The sequence below is a fragment of the Acanthopagrus latus genome, chromosome 6, assembly GCF_904848185.1.
Source record: "Acanthopagrus latus isolate v.2019 chromosome 6, fAcaLat1.1, whole genome shotgun sequence".
In the NCBI taxonomy this organism is placed as follows: domain Eukaryota; kingdom Metazoa; phylum Chordata; class Actinopteri; order Spariformes; family Sparidae; genus Acanthopagrus; species Acanthopagrus latus.
The window spans coordinates 24977949-24997399 of NC_051044.1; the positions used below are offsets into that span (position 1 = coordinate 24977949).

Sequence of the window (19451 nt, forward strand, 5' to 3'; positions counted from 1 at the left end):
GTGGCAATGAGGTCTATCTGCAGCCACTGATGACTGATATGAAACACTCTCCCTGTTTCTTTCCCTCTTTCACTTCTCTACTTTGATATTAGTTTTCCCACTGATGCTGGTAAAATATTCTCAGTAGTCTTTCTAAAGGTAAAAACATATTGACAGGTTAAGTTTTTTGACATTTACATTTAAAAAAAAAGTTTTTTGTAAAATGTATTCATTTTTACTTAAAGTGGTACTCATACATCTGCCATGGTCTAACAGTCCCCTTTGATTCAGCCAAGCTTAAAGCTGTTGTAAGCAATGTTGTTTGCAGTTAGCAACCTCCTCTATACATCGTCACACTAGCACGACTCCTTTCTTTATTTTGTGGCAGCTCTGTTTGCTTTTCTTTTTTCAAGCATTTTTCATCAGCTGGCCTGTTTGGCAGTATAAGCCGTCACGCTGGAGCGCTGGAATCGGTAGCTTTCCCTGTTCTGCTATTGCCAGAGTAGGAACCAGCACAAGAGGATCATGCTCTCTGTGAATTCACTGAGCAGACATGAACGCCAATATCAACTAAAATACATTTAAATCCTCTAAATCCAGATTTTTCTTTTATCAAATTATTATCAGTCAGCCACCTAATTGTGTCTGATTATTTTCAAGACTCATGCATTACTCCCTGAGAAATTCAAGAAAATGTCAAAAACACCATACATCACAGTTTTAAATAAAGTGAGGAAAAAATCCTTTATCCAGATCCACACCAAAAGTTAAAGGCGTCTATTCTGGGTCAGTACCCATCCACCATTTGAGTGTCCTGGAAAGCTATTCAGTAGTTTCTTTGACAAACCAACCACCAAAAAACAAACAGACACAGACCAAAACATGACCTTCTTTGCAGGGTAAAGATTTTCAATAGCCCAAATAATTCACCAAGTTATTACATTTACTAAGCCAGTGGTTACTTATTACAGTTGTGGCGGCTCTTACTGCATACAGGATGAAACCTTGCAGAGAATTACACTTAAATACTGTAAAAACCGCGCAATCAATCTCTTTTTACTGTCTCTGTCAGACCTCTATGGTCTCAATTGCTCCTAATAGCACAACATAAGTATTTCCTGTTTGAACTTCTCACTTCCTGTTTTTTTTTTTTTTCTCACTGCTTTGAAAAGCCATGTCCTCAGTCAAGTTTGGTATGCAGCAGTAACTAGCAGAAGGCCATTCAAGGTCCACAGAGGTCTTTGGGGAGACAAAACTGATGCAAGATCAAAACACTTCTAACTCTTTCTGGGTAATTTCTGACATTTGTAGAGATCATCAGCGAGATTTGGCATTCTGGCAGGTCAGGATGCGGTTGTTTCCTGTCAACAGAGGTCATCAGCGATTATCTGCTGTCAGCTCTGCTTCTCGCTGAGTGACAGTTATTCCAGTCAAAGCTGTGCCGATCAGATCGTCGCCTCATCACATCATCACTACATGGTATGGTTGATTAATCTTAGAAGTGTTAGGAGTTATTCAAGTGTCAAATGGTTTCTGTGAATAGTGCTCACCAGGTGTTTTACTGAATGTACCCACCTTTTCCTGTCAGGGGTATTTCTATGAATTTGTCCATGAAAAGAGGAAGTTCACGCATGGGTCTTAACATAGCACACTCACGATGACTCTGTAATCATTAGAATTCAGACAGTTCAGAGCTAAGTTGGAGCTTCATCATGGCATTGCAAAGCACAAGTTCTCTTTTTGCTCCAGGGCAGTAAACAAGAAACTTACTGAAGTTGATGGCGGGTAAACGCAGGAATACTGTGTTTTCATTATCTAAATACTGTCCCATCTCACAGCCTTAATATCCTTCTAGGGGATTCTTTTTTAGTTAGGCCAAGGCAAAGGTCAACCCCCAGTGCAACACACACATGAAGAGACCTGCATCTGAACTGCGCTCCACTTCCTTTCATCTTCTGTGTGTCTCTCTCTCCCTAACTCAACTTTGTGAGGGGATGGTCAGGATACCTTTTGATTCCACTAATTCAATTTGATGGAAAAACAAATACATTGGGGGAGTGGGAGACAAGGAAGGAGTGGGAGTAGTAGGGGTTGTGGAGAGGGGGAGCATGAAGAGATGGAGAGTTTCATGGAGCTCAGAGAGGGAATGAGCATCAGTGGGGAGGTTGGTGAGGGCAAACGGAAAGGCAGAGGGGAGAAAAAGAGGGAGGTAGGGAGTGGGGATGACATCCAGTTCCCGGTTGAAGTCGTAAACCTTGCAGTGCTCTGATCGAGGTGACCACCATGTTCACCCCACCAACTCATCCAAGTTCTCTTCATCACTTCTAAGGAGCGCTACTTTGATAGTGAAGATAAGTAACATCCTATTTTATGCCTCTCTTCATGTCACATAATTCATGATTTGAGTTAGGAAAGGGGTATTTTCAATGTAACAGTTGTGAAATAAAATGCAGACATAACTCTTAATATTCAAAGTCTGTATGAATTTATTTGGGTAACAACGTAGGCACATGCTGACTACCAAAACAATTAGCCAAGCATTCATTTCAAGAGCAAGTGTACGTGTCATATGCCTGCTACCTAACGTCTCTTCAGGCTGCATCAGCCTCTGCATCAGACATGAGAAGCTTGTTACACACCTTCCTTGTCTGTATGTTAACATGCATGTTCATGTCTGCGTATACTGTATGTGTTTGGATGTGTGTGTTTAGGCGAGGGCAGCGCTGGGAGTCACTGGCCTGGCAGACTGCTGTATTATTTTTGGGAGGGCTGCCCCTTCCCTCTGGAGGGCCTCATTGAAGAGTGCTGGCTCTCTCCGTCTCCCCCTCTCAGGCTCCGGGAGTCGGGCCAAGCCCGGCCGAGCAGGCTCGCTGGCTGCAGAAGCGCACAACCCCGCTGGAGCTGTGGCCTGTACACGGCTCAGCACCCACGGCACTGCCCTACACACAGATGGCTGGACTGCTTATTGGCAGCCGAGCGTTACATTTTCACTGGTGTTCAGCAAGTGGATCAGGGGGATCCCGCCCCCGCTCTGAAAACATACACTCAGTCAGTGTTGTGCAGTACTGTATCCATGTGTATGCAGCCAGGTTAGTGCTATTCAGAGTGCTATGATATAGCATAAGCTAACAACACAGTGCTCCAGCAACACTGGATAACAAATCAACACCTATAGTTATCCCTGGACAAATGTTATTTCCAGTTTGAACAGATCAAGCCTCTGGGAAACCCCAGCGGTCCAGCAGATGTGAGTTGGGTGGAGGGTTCAGGGAGGGGTAGTAGTCCACTTTTAGCTTGGACTGTTTAATCGGCTGGTTTGTGTTGTGGGTGTGTGAGGGTATTCTGAACTCGGTGATGATGACCTCAAATTGGCCCTAATTGAGCAGACTCATTAGTAGCTGGCTCTGTTTAAAGTTCCTTTTTTATTTTACTGTAATCGTCTAAATGGGGAGGGAGAGACACAATGACCAACACAGAGGGAACGAAGGAGAATTAAAGACAGAATAAAGAGCAGAAAGCAGGAGAGTGAAGAAAGATAAACAAAACAAAGTGAAAGAAAAAAAGGTCACGATGAGGGAGCAGCAGAGTCGACGCCTGCTTCCTGGCAGCCTCAGCTGCGTGCACATCTGTGTGCTAAGGGTCTGAGCAGACCCCCACGTGTTTGCTCAGGTCGCCTGATTGCCTTTCCTTCCTCCTCGCTCTCACACTAAAGACCCGCTGTCCTTCCTCTCACTCCAATCACCGTAGCCAAGAGAGAGGGCCGCTCCGACAGACACAGGGAAGCAAGAGAGGCTCTCGCATGAACTGCACTCATGACTCAGTGTTTGCCAGACACCAAATCATCACAAATGTGCCTGTTTAGAGAGCTTGAAAAAGAGTTTCTTGGTTAAATAAGGGTGTGAATTAGGGTTTGTGTTTCGTTGTTTTTTTTTCCCCCAAGTGTGTGTGAGCATGTGGGTACGAGTATATGTATGACTGTGTGTGACTCCCAAGCCCTTCGCTGGAGCCTGCTGTCTGGGTACAATGGTCCAGCCTGGGGCCTCAGCTCCACAAAGAGGCCTTCTCTTAACAACGCGCCATCACAGATAGAGGCGGAGCCTGACCAAAGCATTACCATGCTCAAGGGATCACAGAGCTTCCCTTGATGCATCTGATATCACTTATGATGTTAATAATCAAGCACTCTTCATTACAAGGAGAGTTCAGTCCAGTGTGTGTGTGTGTGTGTGTGTGTGTGTGTGTGTGTGTGTGTGTGTGCGTGTCTGCAGGGTTGATAAAGAGAGACAGACCAAACTCACGAGGCAGTGACAGGTTTTATTTTAGTATTAAACTTTATTTCCTTTACTTTTTGTGAGATGGAAAAATGATAAAAACATACAGCTCAGGGACTTTTCATCTAAGATAGGTCAGTGTTTTTCTTTACGTAATAACCATGAAATTCAAATCATAACAGTTTCCATGTGTCTTTGACGAAAGCTTAAAGAGTGAAAATAAATTATCGTAGCAATAATTATAACATCAAATATAACAACAATAATAGCAATTAAGCATTTATAAACACTCTATTTACTGTGTCTTTTTTCCATAAAAGTCCATTATTAAAAACAGGTGAGCGTTGCAGTGGTGTACAATCCAGCATGTGAGGAGAGCACTGGCTTGTGGGTACTGTAGTCTGACTGGTTCTCTGGTTCTGGTACGGGTACTGTAGCTGTGAGCCAGTCTTAAGACTTCCAGCACTTTTGTCTGTCTGTCCACAGCAGTTGTGGACGAAAGCCCGGGGATGGACGGGGTGCACGTATCTCAGTATATAATGAGATGGTCGTGAGGTGAAAACAGCGGTTCTTTTTAAGACCTCTCGTGAGTCTCCTGTTACAGGGTCAAGGAGAGGTGGGTACCAAAGTGACTTAGTAAAAATAAGCAAAAAGAACGACAGGCGTCTCCGCTCACTCCATTCCTGCGAGCCTCAGTCACACAGGGACTCACAAACCCCCTTGTCACATTAGCTCTTCAGAGTCCACTAAAGTCCTGCTCTGCAGCATCCCATCAGTGAGGTCAGGCATGATGCGACCTTCAGTCATTAAGTCCAACTGAAAGTCTCCCCCTCCATCCACTGTACATGATGCAACAAGTCTGCTCACCTCGTCGACGCGATGTGGAGGGCCATTTAGTGTTAATGGCAACGTGGTGGCTCCTACAGGCGGAGGAGCTCTGGGTGCGACGGGGCCTCTCAGTGAGGCTCTGCCCACACCGGCGAGCGATTGGAGTGGTGGGGGTGACCGAATGAAGGGTGAATGGGCGTGGGAGTGGGCAGCATGTGTCCGGAGTGGCTGAAGGGGGGCAGGTGACCCATGTGGGCCATGTGGCTGGTGAGGCTGGACGCTCCGCCGAAGGGAGAGGCTTTGTCCTGCATGCACTTAGATAGCTCATCGAAGCCGTCCCCTCCTCGTTTGTTCCTCTTGGACTTACTGGACATCTTGCGGTTGCGTGTCTGGATGCCTTCTTTCTTCATGGTCAGGGGTCTGTTGACCTGTGGAGAGCAGAACATTAGCTCAAGGCACACCACACAAAAGCTTCACTGACAGTGTGAACAGCACATTTTAATGGTCTGATGTTAGTTCCAGCTTGTTTACCAGCTTATAATTTCAAATGTGTCACAAGTTGCATCACCAGTTAGGATTTACATGCGCCCCGGCTTGATATTATGAGTTACACCAGTGTGAAATATATGCAATAAATAATGAGCAGCTGTTTTGCATATATAGCTCCATTATAAGGGAGTCAGGGGCGTTTTTCATCTTTTGTTTAATTTAAAGCCCAACAGAACCGCCCTGGTCAATATGAATACATGGGGAGGAAGGCTGGCTGGAGCTGAAAAGAGCAGCCTCAGACAAATCCTCATCAGTGTAACCGACGCCGTTACACTGAATGACAGTCCCACCCTGCAGCCTCTCCGGGGAGTAACGCCCCCCATTGAAACAACGATGGATTAATAAAAAAAGACGACCGGTGGGTTCTGCCCGACCGGGTGAGCAGGCTTTGCCTCCACACTCTCACAGTTTCTCCGCTTCTAAATCGATAGGAGCTGTCCGCCCACTTGACCAGTTAACGACCAGCACACCCCTCCCTCCTCCCCTCCCTCCCCCAAAACAAACGCACTTGACTTGTTTTTTGTCTTGTTTTTTTTCTTCTTTCTTTCTTCTTCACGGGATACTTACATTGTGCAGTTTAAAGTACAGGCCGCAGGCGTTACACACCGGGTCCCCGTTCCCGTTGCGCCTCCACAGGGTGGTGGTGGTGGTCTGGCAGTTTGCACAGCAGGTGCCTGCGCGTCTAGCTGCGGACTGAAGGAAGCAGAGAAAATACACGGTGAATAATGACCCATTCACGCGGCGTGGAGAGAGGTCAGCGCGGACACCGTGCTGCACCCAAACACGATAAACATCACCTGCAAGGGCTGATCGTGAAACATTTGCGCCATCGGAGCAACTGTAACATGCGCATGTTCTGAATGTGCGATTTCAAAACATGAGAGTTGTCTTTAAATGGATACGGCGGTACGTGGAATTTCGTGAGCTTTCTACTTTGACCGCAGCACCATGTGCAGCGAGGCATCAAAAGGAGCGACACTAGGACTGGAAAATACACTTAACTCCTCTATTAAATCAATTGCACGTAAGCAGACCGCTACAACCATGATCACATTTTCTAATTTGCGCAATAAGACACGGGGATTTTTTTTTATTTATTTATTTTTATGGCGAATGCCTGATGCTGTGCACGCCTTCCGGTAATTATCATATTTAATGAATTAAAAAACAAGTACACTGGTATTAACAGGTTATAAAGCAGGACTTTTGTAAACCCTCTGTTTATCCTGATCCAGGGAAAGTGGACTACAAAGTCATGTAAGACCCAGTGTCCTGCCTGGCAATGCGCTCCTGCGTCCATTGCGGATCAATTCTTCACACATAATAAGAAACATTAGCTTTACATGCGAGAACCCCGCGGCCCTGAGCTTTGCAGGCAGCATCCAGGTTTTTCTTTTTAATTAATTTCAGGTGCACTCGTTGCTGGTGACCCGGAGAGCCGCAGTAACTCTCGTCATATATATATATATATATATTGTGTGTGTGTGTGTGTGTGTGTGTGTGTGTGTGTGTGTGTGTGTGTGTATTTATTTAGTTAGTTAGTTAGTTAGTTCATTCGCGAAATAAAAAAAAAAAATCTAAAATCTATCTTTTTAAAATAAAAAAAGTCACTGCGCGTTGAGGCTGGAGCACAGAATGACAAACAAGAGAAGAACATAAATCCATTTATTTTCCAATCCCCGCCCCTCACGCTCTGTCTCTTCACACATAAGCGGCTCCTCCAGTGTTGTGATAATCTCTTTACAGTATATGTCAGTCTGGCCATAGAGAATGCAGCGCGCTGGTTGAAGGCGGAAACAGCCGGGAGCCTGACTTCCTTATCTGGGCCGGGCAGATATCCGGATAGGAAACAACTGGATGCCCCTTTGAACACAAGTCTGAAAAACACTTGAGCTGAAAATGCAAAAGCTGCAGCCACATGGGCCGACCCCGGTGGAAAATGTAATGGGACCTTTCGCCAGGAGCGACGACGTGGAGGTGTTCAAGGAGCGACCCGAAAAAATATCACCCGAAGATACATCATGAAGAGGCGTCAGTGTTGAGACGAGAACGGCCTTTCCAAAAATGTCTCGAAGATCTTCTGATAGCGGACAATTTATTTGCAAGCCAAACTACCAGCTAATGTTAATGAAGACCATTAGACCCGGGATACAGCCTGCGCAGTCCTAATTAGCCTGGGTAAATGAGATGGCACAGACCCGTTTTTATTAAAGGGAAGGGTTATACTAGGCAGCACTACACTACCAAAAAACTAATTTAATGTTCAGTGTCAAAGCAACTGTTAAATGAATCCCAATCTAGCCACTATTTTTTAAACTTTATTATAATTATTAATTGTAGTTGTGTGCCTTGTGTTGTTATTTATTCCTGACAGTCACTGTCTTATAATGCTTATTTCTATTCCTATTTTTAATTAACCATTTACAGAGAAAATTGTTTTAATTTACATAGACAATTTCTGAATTTGTAGACAACAAAGTGCCCTGATTTGTTTGTTTGTTTGTTTACAAATTAACCCGCCACACACAAAATTTAAAAAATATTTCTGCAACAATAGTAAAATGTCAAGCTAAATACAGATAGATAGATAGATAGATAGATAGATAGATAGATAGATAGATAGATAGATAGATAGATAGATAGTGTTATTTATGCAGGAGTGAAATCATGACACAGATAAATGTGTCCAGCCTCAGAAGGGTTAATGTCAGAAGTGTCTGTGCAGCTCTGCAGCAGTGCTCCATCCAACACAAGAATGTCAGGCTACATGTCCACGCTGCTTTTCATTTACTCAAGCATGGTGTTAACTAAAGCAGCATGGGCATTGGTATCAGTAACAGTATCAGAAGTACCAGCAATAATGATAGCAGGAACAATGGCAATAGTAGCAGTTTTGTAACAGGCCATGAAGGCGGATCATCAGGGGGTGAGAGGGACAAACAATTCCAGGAAGATCATAGGGAAAATATAACTTTCCTGGAATTGTGCTGCCGGCCTGTGCTTTGTGCATATTTGGGTGCCTTCTCTCAGAGCCTTTGCCGTGCGGTAAGAAGCGGGACTCACCAGTCTGCGTTTGGGCTTGATAAGCGGTCGGTTCTGGCCGTTCATCTTGTGGTACAGTCCGCAGGCGTTGCACAGGTAGTGGCCGGTACCATCCCGCCGCCACAGAGGGGTGGAGGTGGCACCGCAGTTTACACATTCACGGCCCTCTGCATAGAGTTCAAGAGGAGGAGAGGAGAAGGAAATTTATATAATTAAAAAATTCACACTCCTTTCAGATGCAACACATAGCAGCTGCCCAGCTCAGTATGTAATATGAAGTCAAAATCTGTCTTCATATCAGGGTGCAGGTGTGTGTGCGGCTGTCATGGACACAGACACCTCTATGTAAACCGATCCAGAGTGGGGAGGCCTGAGACAGCCAGAACATGTCCAGAGGTGTCCAACAAGAAGACTGAGACACACCATCAAATTAGAACTACATTATTCATCGACTCAGTGGGCACCCATGAGAGGAAACAAAAGTGTGTGGTGTTGGTATTAAATGTGCCGAACAGGGCTGCAAGCCTTTAATGACGGGCTTGCGTGCCAGTTGGCGTCAATTAATAACACAGTAATCAGACTAGCATTATTTTGATCACATTACCCTTAGAGAGTGACTGAGTCTGAAATCGACTTCCTTGAGCTCTTCTATGCAAAAAAAAAAAAAAAAAAACCTGCTTTTTAACTTATTCCCACACCTCTCTTCGCCCTTTCAGGTTTGACTGACTTCAAACAGCCTGTTGCTAAACCGACCGATTCACTTAATTCAAGTATCCCTCTCTCCCTAGAGCATCATCTCATTATTCCTGTTATAATGCCAGCGACACCCACAGTCCCACCCTCGCTCCACAATGCAATCTGACCTGAGCAAAAAGCTATGTTCCTTTTGAAATGCACCTCGCCGCATTTTTTTTTGTACCTCCCTTCTCTTCCTCTTAAGCGTTTCGCAACGCAGCGACCACATTAAAGCGAGTTCATTAATGCGTTGAATATTCACCAACAATGACTTGTGCATTCCGTCTTATGCAATGTTCAGTGTTGAAATGAGAAGAAATGGGAAGCTTGATGTGAAAGGTATGTTAGAGAGGAGGAGGAGGTCTGGTTTGAGGCTGGTTCAGCAGGAAGCCACACTACTGTAAGGTATATGTGCTGACAGCTGAAATGTCATTGTGGCATTTAGTACAACAATCAATCACCATTACTGGCACTGGACACCAACTTTGATAGATAAGAGGCTTTTTAATGCCGGAGCTGATATGTTTGTGTTACTGATTCAGGCCCAGTCTGGGCAGCTTCTTTTAAATGTCACAGTATAACATTTCTCTGCTACAACAGCAGCTCACATTCAGTCAGATTATCAGCCACTGAGCGCTCCCCAGGTGTATTTTAAAAAAAAAAAAAAAAAAGAAAAAAAGCACACAGGCAATGATAACAATATAGATAATTACACGACTACATTTTGAGCAAACTAGTTAACAGCCCACAAAGTTTTTCTGTTGTCATTTTTTTTTTGTCCATTAATTCAAAGTCCAACAGCTGGAACAATGCAGGGAAATTACAGAGCCATTACCAGACTGGGTTGTTTTTCAAATGTCTGCACATTAATGTCAGACATAAAGTCTGAATATCACTCCCAGTACATGCAGACTATTGAATCAGCTGCTTGTCCAGACATTCAATTAATAGACTGCCTTTTATTATAAACAATTTTGAGTCCGACCAATTATGTGTTTTTGTTTTTTTTTTCTCCAAACTTTGAGATGATGCGTACAGCTTAATGGTTTCATGGAGCAGACTTCCATCTGCACACAGAGGCAGATCTACCCTGTGCCTCCAGTCCGTGTCAGTGCAGCGGGCCAAGGCCATGCTTAAAAACACAAACAGCAGGGCTCTGTCGCCTGTGCTTTGTTAGTGCTGGGGAGAGCTGAGGGAGGGGTGGAGGTCGTGATTTGTTCACTTGGAGGTATACAGGATATGGCAGGAGCCAGGGCGTCGTGACTCCTTCGTTTTTTAAGAGCAATAAAGGCCACGTTCAAAAGAAAACAAGCCAATGGCACGAAGAAGAAGTCAGGTGACTGTCTGAATGAGTCGATGTCATGTTATGGTAAAATGGCGCTTTTAATACTTAAAACTAAAAATCGCGTTTAATTTCCCCCCGGATCAGCAACAAAATAAACACATATGAATTATTGATAATGTCCAGTTAGGTTTAATCCCACTTTCCATTATTTGAAGTGTCCATTAATCGCACGCATAATGGCCCCTGGCTCCGCGTTTAGTAAATAGTTGACCCCGATTAGTGTGATGAGTTTCATTTAAAGTTGGAGCCCGTTTGAGTGGAGGAGAAGTGGCGAGGAGAGCGATGGGACAAAGATAAGAGCTGTCAGCTCCTGAGTGGCAGTGATCAGGCTTTTTGAGAGTGACCCAGCAGAGCAACAGGTTCCACTTCAAGAACTAGGTCAGTGCCAGACCGAGCTGGCGCTGAAAATTAATAAAAACTAAATCAAACACTTGATGCGTAATTTTTTTTCCCCCGTTTAAGTTGGTTATAAAGTGCCCTTAGAACGAAATATATGACAATAGCAGGTTATGATAATATTGCTACATTAAACATTTATCCACTGATGATATAACGAGGTAACTATAGTGTGTAACGCTAAATAAACCATAAGTTTTTTTTTTAAATTATGCCTTGTCAGTGTCACCTGCAATAGGAGGGAGAAACACGCGTGGGACTCACCTGAGCTCGACCTGGCTTTGCTTTTGCATTTGGGTGTAAAGCTGGAGGAGGACCCGCCGAGCAGGCTGCCGGGGTGGAAGAGACTGCCGCCGTACTCGTGAGGCGGCAGGGAGTAGGCCGGGTAGGTCGGGATGGGGTGGTGCGTGGCCGGGCCCTGGCCGTTCATCGAGGCCAGGCCGCTGCGCAGCGGACTGCAGCTCTCCATTTTCATCCCGTCCGCCAGCGACACTTGGTACTTGATCGACTCCTTCTCGTCCATTCTGGTCGAGGTGGGAGAGGTGGGGCCGGGGTCCGGGGACACGTCTTTCGGAGGGGTAGGGGGGAAGCTGTAGAGGTGCGGGCTGGAGTGGGACGCCGGAGTGAGCGACGACACCGGGGCCGTGCCGGTGCTGCTGCTGCAGGGGTAGCCGGAGCCGGTGGTGTGCAGGCTGGGTTTGCTGAAGTGGCTGACCGCCCATGCGTTGTGGTGGTGGGCCGCGGACAGGGCTGCTTTCCCCGGGTCCAGCCAGGGAATGCCGGGGCTGTGGATGAGGTGTGGTCGGCAGACCTGGTTCCCAGTGAGACGAGCTGGAACCCAAAAAACAACGCGATTGATATATTTACACTTTTTTTCTTGACACAGCAGCCTGCGACAAAACATGAAGCCCTTACCTGTGAAATACTCAGAATTACTCGAGTCCGACATTTAGCTCCAGATGTAGATTTGATAGAAGTTAATTTAAACTCGTAGATTTTGTTCTCAATTATCCAATAATGTTGTCCATGAATGAACAGCAGCTTCTTGTCTAATTAAGACAGAGCCTCTAAAAGGCCCGTTGAGCGCTGGAAACACACTGAAAGAAGCTTATCGTGGGCCCAGTATCTTTTCATCGGCTGCAGCTCTCGGACTAAAGATTGTTATTAGTAAATTTGCGGTTTTTATTTTATATCCGGGAAGTGCCTCTCTCTCTCTCTCTCTCCCCTCTCTCTCTCTCTCCAGCAACCCCTGCCCCAACACTGAGGGGTTAAATGACATACTTCCCTTTCCTCTCGCTGTCATTTGCTAGAAATTCCTTTTATGTCGCTCAAACGTCCTAGAAAAAGTCAAGACGAACTTCACTGCACATTGCAAGAATTATCAAGCTCATATTCCACACACACAGGCAACACACACATATATACACTCACAATGCACGCTCTGTCTGATCACTTTGACCCTATATAAATCCAGAAATGCCTTAATAAAACGCCAACTTTTCCAAACTCAGATCTCATCACACTGGAGCGCATCTTACCGTGTGCTTGGCTGTACGTGACCCTTGCACGGGAGTTGGTGTAGTAAGGGTTCCCTTGAGAGTCCAAGTGGTTCAGAAACATGTCAACCTCGTCCTGGGGCAGTAAAGGCGCCATGGGCTCCATGTAGTTGTGGCTCAGACTGTGGTGGTGAGAGTCCGGGTGCTGGCCGTTCAGCACCGCGTGATGGTGCGCCATCCATCGAGACTGATCGGCCGCTGCGACCTCCATGGCTGGGCTGTGATCGTCTCTGCTCTCCCTCTGAAGACGTCTCTGTCTGTCGGGCTACTTTTAGGGCTATGTTTACCTCCGAGGTAGAGGGAGTTAAATCCTCCTTACAATATAGTTCCTGATCCGTGAAAGTCTTGCCTGTTTATTTACTTCAGAAATAGAATCCTTGAATAAGCCGGTCTCCCGTTTCTCCTCAGTTTTACCTGCAATGAGACGAAAACAAAATGTTAGTTCATGAACAACGTGACCGCTCACCCCCTCTTACAGCAGGCGCATCCTCTGTATCTTATCGAATCGTCACAGTAAACATGGTATGATAAACTGTGCGCGCCTAATGACTAAAGCTCGAAAACAAAGTAGTGCACAGCTGATTCAGTGTTGAAGCGCCGCGTCCCTCCTCCGCGTAAAGTAAACATAAAAAACACCAAATGTCTCATCCTGATACCTGTTGCAATTTCGATCAGCTGACGGTACAAACAGCTCGGTGTGATGTGTAAACCTCCTGATCCATGCAGTGCTTAGGCTCATTAATGAGATGTGGCGCAGACTGATGCGGCTGGCGCCAGTAAATTCCCATATCAAGCCACGTGGGGCGGGGCCTCGCTCTGGGCCAATCGCAGCCAGCCCCTGCCGCAATTGGCTCGCTGCATCCCTGCTCTCCCTCTTTCAATTTCCATTTTCTCTGCACCGAAAAACTAAAAGACTTATCAATCAGCGGGGTAATTTCTCGGGGGTCTTTCTCTCTCATGAAGCTCACACTGAATGAGCAATCGGGCCCTGATAATCTGCTTTTTTAGCGGCAGTTATAAGCCTAAAGACAGACATCTAACATGAAGGGAAATTCACTCTGCACAATGCGCGGCTTACTATTATAATGACTGTGGAAAGAGAAGCTGTTGTACGTCGCTTTCGCCTGCATGAACTCATCTGCAGGAATATTTCAAAACAAATATAGAAATGATCAGAGAAACATTTTCAAACCTTTTGAACTTGTCTTTAACAATTAGAGTGTCTGGTGGAGCTTCGTCATCACCAGCAATAATTGTAGGTGTTGTTTTTCGCATACTGCTGTTATGTAAATAAACAGCGTTTTCAGCACCTCTAAAACCAACAGAGGAGGAGTCGATTTATGACCCCGAAATTGGCCCCATTGTTGGGAGCGCCTAATTGTCTTTAATTACTGGCAGGGCATTCCTCTTGTGAAAACAGTGGTTTTGTCTCGGGGACAGGGCAATCAAACACAGTTTGCATACTAATGGCGCCTCTTTCTCCATGGCGGCACCAGGGATGGGCGCAAGGCCTCACCTGAGAAAAACCAGTTGGTGATCATCAAAGTGTCTCCAAACGCCCTCATTTAAAAACAAAAAACAAAACACACACACACACACACACAATACAAATATAAAAACCTAAACAAAGGCATGTTTTTTTGTTTTGTTTTTCTATTATTGTTATCAATAATATTATTGATTGACTAAAATTCGCAGGTAATTATCTGCCAGTGTGGGTTAAGGGGAAAAAAGGCTAATTTGGTTGCATAGTGTTCAGGGCAAAATAAAAGTTAAGAATTTCTAATCCAATCATATTATTTTCTATTCTGTTCAGTTCTTTTCAAATCTAATTGCAGAATTAGAAGCAGTGCGTGCGTAAAAAGATTACCGCGTGCGCTCAAATCCACGCATTTGAGTGTGCGTGTGTGTGTGTGTGTGTGTGTGTGTGTGTGTGTGTGTGTGTGTTTGTGATTGACAGGGAATAATTGGTAGGTCGCTCGGAGCCTAAACTGGCCGCCTCGCTGACGCCTGCTCCTGACGTCATACAATCGCGGGGGTTGCAGGGTGTCTCACGTGAGACTTGTGCTACCTGGGCGAATTGTGTGCAGGTAAAAAGAAGTGCCCTCATAACTCCGATGACACGGCATCCTCCACCGTGCAGGTCATTAGGGCGACAAGCGTGCTCTGATCTGATATTATACCTGCTGGGCAAGTGTGTGTGTGTGTGTGTGTGTGTGTGTCAGTCATCAGTCATTAAATCAGTGGCATGTTGCCAGCGGCGGCGGGTTGATGAGCTCAGCCCTTTGAGCTTGTCAACTCCTAAAATCAACAAATTAGTGCGTGTGTTGTAGCAGAGGAGAATTACTGAGATTCCTGCGAGGACAGGGAGCTCAGGTGGAGTGAGACAGTGCTCACCTTTAACATGCTAGTTGTCCTTTTAATGAACATTGCACTGTCATGCACAGTGAACTGATCATCAACCACACACTATTTTTATGTTTGATTTTTTTAAAAAGAAGCCATTTCCGGCTTTAGAATAAACGCTGCTTGACTGTGAAACGACAACGACTGCCTCTGTCTTGAGCATGAATGATGACCAGTGATGCTTTTCTAATGAAAGGACTTTTTTTTTTTAGCCCATCATGTCTCCATAGCCTGCAGTGGTCAGCCTTTGCATGTGCTTACTGGCTGTGCTCACCACTGGGCCTTGGAGAGAGGGTCAGGCCCAGGCTAGCTGCTGCAGCATGTCCATTGTTGTTTGCGTGTTTGCCAAATGGATTACTCAGCAGGATTTAGCCCTCTGTAATTTATACCTTCATTAATCCCATTTGTATCTGTGCTGGAACAAAAGATGGAAGAGGGTGACGGAGGGTTGGTGGAGAGTGAGGTGGTGGGGAAGGAGGGAGGGGTGCTGCCGTTGCTTTCCTTCTTGTCTTTCTCAAGGACACGGCAGTATTGTTTCACCACGCAGGGATGCTATCCCAGCCCGGAGAACACTATCCCTCTCCCAACACCTCCTGTGCCGGGTGAGAACTGTGAGCAACAACTGTATCGCCGTGCAGCCACAGCGGCTAATGAACAACAAGATTATCATTCCGATCCACGCTGTTATTAAATGGGATTGGCTTTATCTACCTGTTTGTTCCCATTGGGCACGGTCATCCATCATTATCCAGAGTGGAGGTTTGTGGCTGTGCGAGTGTGTGTGTGTGTGTGTGTGTGTGTGTGTGTGTGTGTGTGTGTGTGTGTGTGTGTGTGTGTTCTTTTTTTTTTTTTTTTTTTTTTGGAGGGGTGGGGGTGGGGGGGGGGAGTGTGAAGAGCCACAGTGGGGCTTGTGAAGATAAGCAGAGCCAGAGAGAGGAGAATGACACAAACCAGCTGAAGCATTATTGTCCCCTTTACTCACGGCTAATTAGATCGAGCCAGGGCACTGGGGGGCTTTATAGACACAAGCACCCAGACACAAGACCATAAAACTGCTGCGAGAGGGGCCTGGATGCTGCGAGGAGAGCAGCACCCGCTCCCCCGTGTATGCAGTTTGAGCTCAGAATAATAACGTTTGAGGATGGGGCAGGACCAAACACTACCGACCGCACACTCACAGATGATTCTGGGGTCTATAGGCAAAACCTCTCAGCTATAAAAGAAAAGCCTGATTGAAAAAAATATACAAAATTACTAATATAGTTTGAATTACAAAAAAAAAGTGCCAGCAGTGTCAAAATCTGTCCATTCATTCAGTCACTCATTCATTAAATAAACACACAGGTTTCTTTCTTACTCCCAGTCCTTTAATCAATCTATGTGCAGTTTAAACACACACACACAAAGCTACACACACTCGTTTTATGTTATTTGAATCATGCACAAACACCCCATTACAGCATCCAGCAGACAACAGTGCATGCAGGTAAGAGAGAGAGAGAGAGAGAGAGAGAGAGAGAGAGAGAGAGAGAGAGAGAGAGAGAGAGGCTGGTGTAAAAGGTGCCATGTATCCACTCCAGCTCCTGCATGCCTGTGGAGACCCCGGCCCGCCCCTGTCTCTGCTCCACCATTGTGCCCATGTGATTGCTCTCTCTGCTGATGAAAGACTTGCGCTCGAGTCATTATGCATTTTTATAGCGTGACAATTGAATACTTTTGTCGTCACTAATATCACGCTGATGATACACTAATCCATTTCGCGATCGGGGAATTTTTTCCCCCCCTTCTTCCCAGGAATAGGAACACCTTGCCCACGGCAGCACTGAGCTGGACTACATTACAACAGAGTATTTATGTGAACGCGTGAATGTTTCGAATTTTATGAAATATTGTACTTTTCCTATGCGCAATAATATTACTGCTATCTGCTTAAATTGAGTTTTTTTATTTTCCTATTTTTTAAAATTGTTTGCTCGTTAATAAAAAATAATAATAACAGAGGTCTAAAGAGGAGTGTGAATATAAGAAAGAGATCTAATGCTGCAGCTTGACAGTGTATAAGACTGAATACTGGTGTGTTTTACACGTTTGATTCGCCTTTGTGCCGCTTGTCAGATGTCATGGAGTTTATACAGTTAATAATAAGCTACCGTGACGAACTAAGGCTGAATATGAAGGTAAACAGAAATAGAAATTATGAAGAAAAACAACAAATCTTATTCGTTAATAGACACGAACGATTTAGATCAAGACATGTTGCAGATAAATAACCTTTACCCCCGTTCATTAATGTTAATAACGTCCGATGAGCATAATTATAAACTATTATTCCAACCTATGCTATCTTTATTTTGTTGCGTTTTATTTTTGATTTTAAAAAAAAAAAATACAAAGCATATTTAAAAATGGGAGACAGTGTAAAAACATCATGTAATTCACTTACCTGCTACAGAGTGGCTGCGCTTTCGTCAAACAAGAGAAAGTGGCTGCATCGGGTTCACCGCGCACCTCCACCCGGCGCTTCTCCCGAGTCTAACGGCGCGAAAACACCGACCTATGAGGGGTAAAGATGTCCGGACTGGACCTGAAGCTGCTTTTTAAAGATGCTGCCGAGACGACACGGAAGGAACAAGCGGTGCTCAGTGTCTCATCCGCCGGCAGAGAGCGGTGTGTGTGCGCGCTCAGCGTGTTCCGTGTCTCCTCTCTCGCTGGCTGTATCCAAACCTCTCTGAATATGAGAAAAAAAAAAAAAAAAACTTGAGCGGCTCGTCTGAGAGGCTGCAGCAACACAGCAACGTAACGGCACGTCAGCCAGCAGCCCTGTGTCTTCCGGGTCCCGGTTAAATGGACAGAAACTGGCAGCAATACCTGTTCCCAAGAGGTGATCAATAACGCGGCCCTTACATAGGAGAGGATGTCAGCATTTCATGGCTGTAGCACCCAGCTCTACACTGAGCTGCCAAACCTTCCCGATAGGAGTGTTTGCCATCAAGGGATGCAGAATAGTGCAGATATACAAGTTCAATAGTTTTGATACTGGAGCATTTTGATGCACGTCTTTCACTTCTCTATGTAAAATGATAAAGAAACCAAAGAACTGCGTTTGGGTGAGGACTCCCTGGGGTCTTCCAAGGGCCAGTGGGTGTCCCTGCTTGGACTCCTGTTGCCCCAGGTACAAGATAATACACGCACAGTCATTGTGTTTGCAAACGACCAACTTTTGTCGTTTTACAACATGGGAAAAAAAGTCCAGTTTAGTCAGTTAAATATGATACATGATATCGAAGCCACATCTTGTTTATCACATTTTTACGTTTGTCACCCAGTGTGTGTGTGTGTGTGTGTGTGTGTGGGTGTGTGTGTGTGTGTGTGTGTGTGTGTGTGTGTGTGTTTTCTTTCTCAGTTTTGTTGCTACTGAAAATGTTGTGTGAGACTGACAGCCAGGGTCCTAATTGACTTAAGGAGATTGTGCTTCATGACTCCCCCTCCCCGCTCCTCCCCCCGCCCCCTGTGTTAAACGTGTTAAAGCAGAGAAACAGGGTCCCCTCCCTCGTCTCTTTGTGGCCTTTATGTCCCACACAGTAACAACAACTTTGTAAAACATGCAAAGCCCCTGAAATCTCCTGCACGCGACCGGGGCTCGTGCGCGGCGCCGCAGCCGGGCAGGTGCAAGGGGCGCGAGGACCTCTGCAACTCGGGGGGCTCGTGCTCCCCAGAGTGCACACGCACACAAAAAGAAGAGAAAGAAAAGAAAAAGGGATCGTGAAGTCCAGCACCGACTGAATTAATAACGTTTGTTTCAGTGTTCGAGATCAGCAGAACAAAGATGTGAGAGCTCACAATGTTTGGCACATAATGGACGGTCCACGGAAACACAAGTTTGTTCAGTGCTCAGTGTAACGAACGACTTGTAAGTGCTTCATGGTCTCTCAAGAAATTCTGACTCATGAAGCAAACAATGAGAAGATTTTTTTGGGGGGGTGAAAAGAAGTCCAGGGTGTTGTGAAGGTCTGAACGGTGAAAGAATTGTATTATTTATTTTATTTCATTTCATTTTATTATATTATATTTTATTTCAAAGAAACGTTACTAGTTTTTCTTTTTATTATCTGGCCGATTTGTAAGAGGTTCATTTTTACAAACAACATTTAGGGCATTCTATACTGTTGCTGTAATCTTAAAATAGCTTGACTATGCAAACACGATACATTCGAGTTTTTAAATCAGTTGCTGGTTAGAATTATAAGAAGAATAAAGTAATAAGCTGAGCGTTATGACAGTGGGGTTTTTGTGGTCCGTCTGACAACAATTTGCTACTGCTTCCATTCTTGTTGAAAGCATAGG

General features: G+C 45.2%; 1 protein-coding gene across 4 annotated transcripts; it reads right to left on the minus strand.

Annotated features, from left to right (window-relative positions):
* Positions 1 to 4292: 4292 nt before the first annotated feature.
* On the minus strand, positions 4293 to 17840 carry gata2a (GATA binding protein 2a). Of its 4 annotated transcripts, none has more exons than XM_037102485.1 (6): positions 17551 to 17840; positions 12684 to 13115; positions 11410 to 11976; positions 8691 to 8848; positions 6195 to 6320; positions 4293 to 5506 (listed from the first exon to the last, which is right to left on the minus strand). In XM_037102485.1, exons 2-6 carry the CDS (start codon positions 12910 to 12912, stop codon positions 5207 to 5209), a joined length of 1380 nt encoding a protein of 459 aa, XP_036958380.1. In that variant the 5' UTR covers positions 12913 to 13115; positions 17551 to 17840; the 3' UTR covers positions 4293 to 5206. The 4 variants fall into 4 exon arrangements, with proteins under 4 accessions (XP_036958380.1, XP_036958381.1, XP_036958379.1 ...); XM_037102486.1 differs by lacking the exon at positions 17551 to 17840 and adding an exon at positions 13358 to 13472 and having other exon boundaries at positions 8691 to 8836; XM_037102484.1 differs by lacking the exon at positions 17551 to 17840 and adding an exon at positions 13358 to 13472.
* Between the last annotated feature and the right edge of the window lie 1611 nt (positions 17841 to 19451).

Coding starts and splice junctions, on each gene's coding strand:
- gata2a (XM_037102485.1), bottom strand. CDS start 12,912: ATGGAGGTCGCAGCGGCCGATCAGTCTCGATGGATGGCGCACCATCAC. Junction 11,977..12,683: donor CACGTACAGCCAAGCACACG/GTAAGATGCGCT, acceptor TTTGGGTTCCAG/CTCGTCTCACTGGGAACCAG. Junction 5,507..6,194: donor TGTACTTTAAACTGCACAAT/GTAAGTATCCCG, acceptor TGCTCTCCACAG/GTCAACAGACCCCTGACCAT.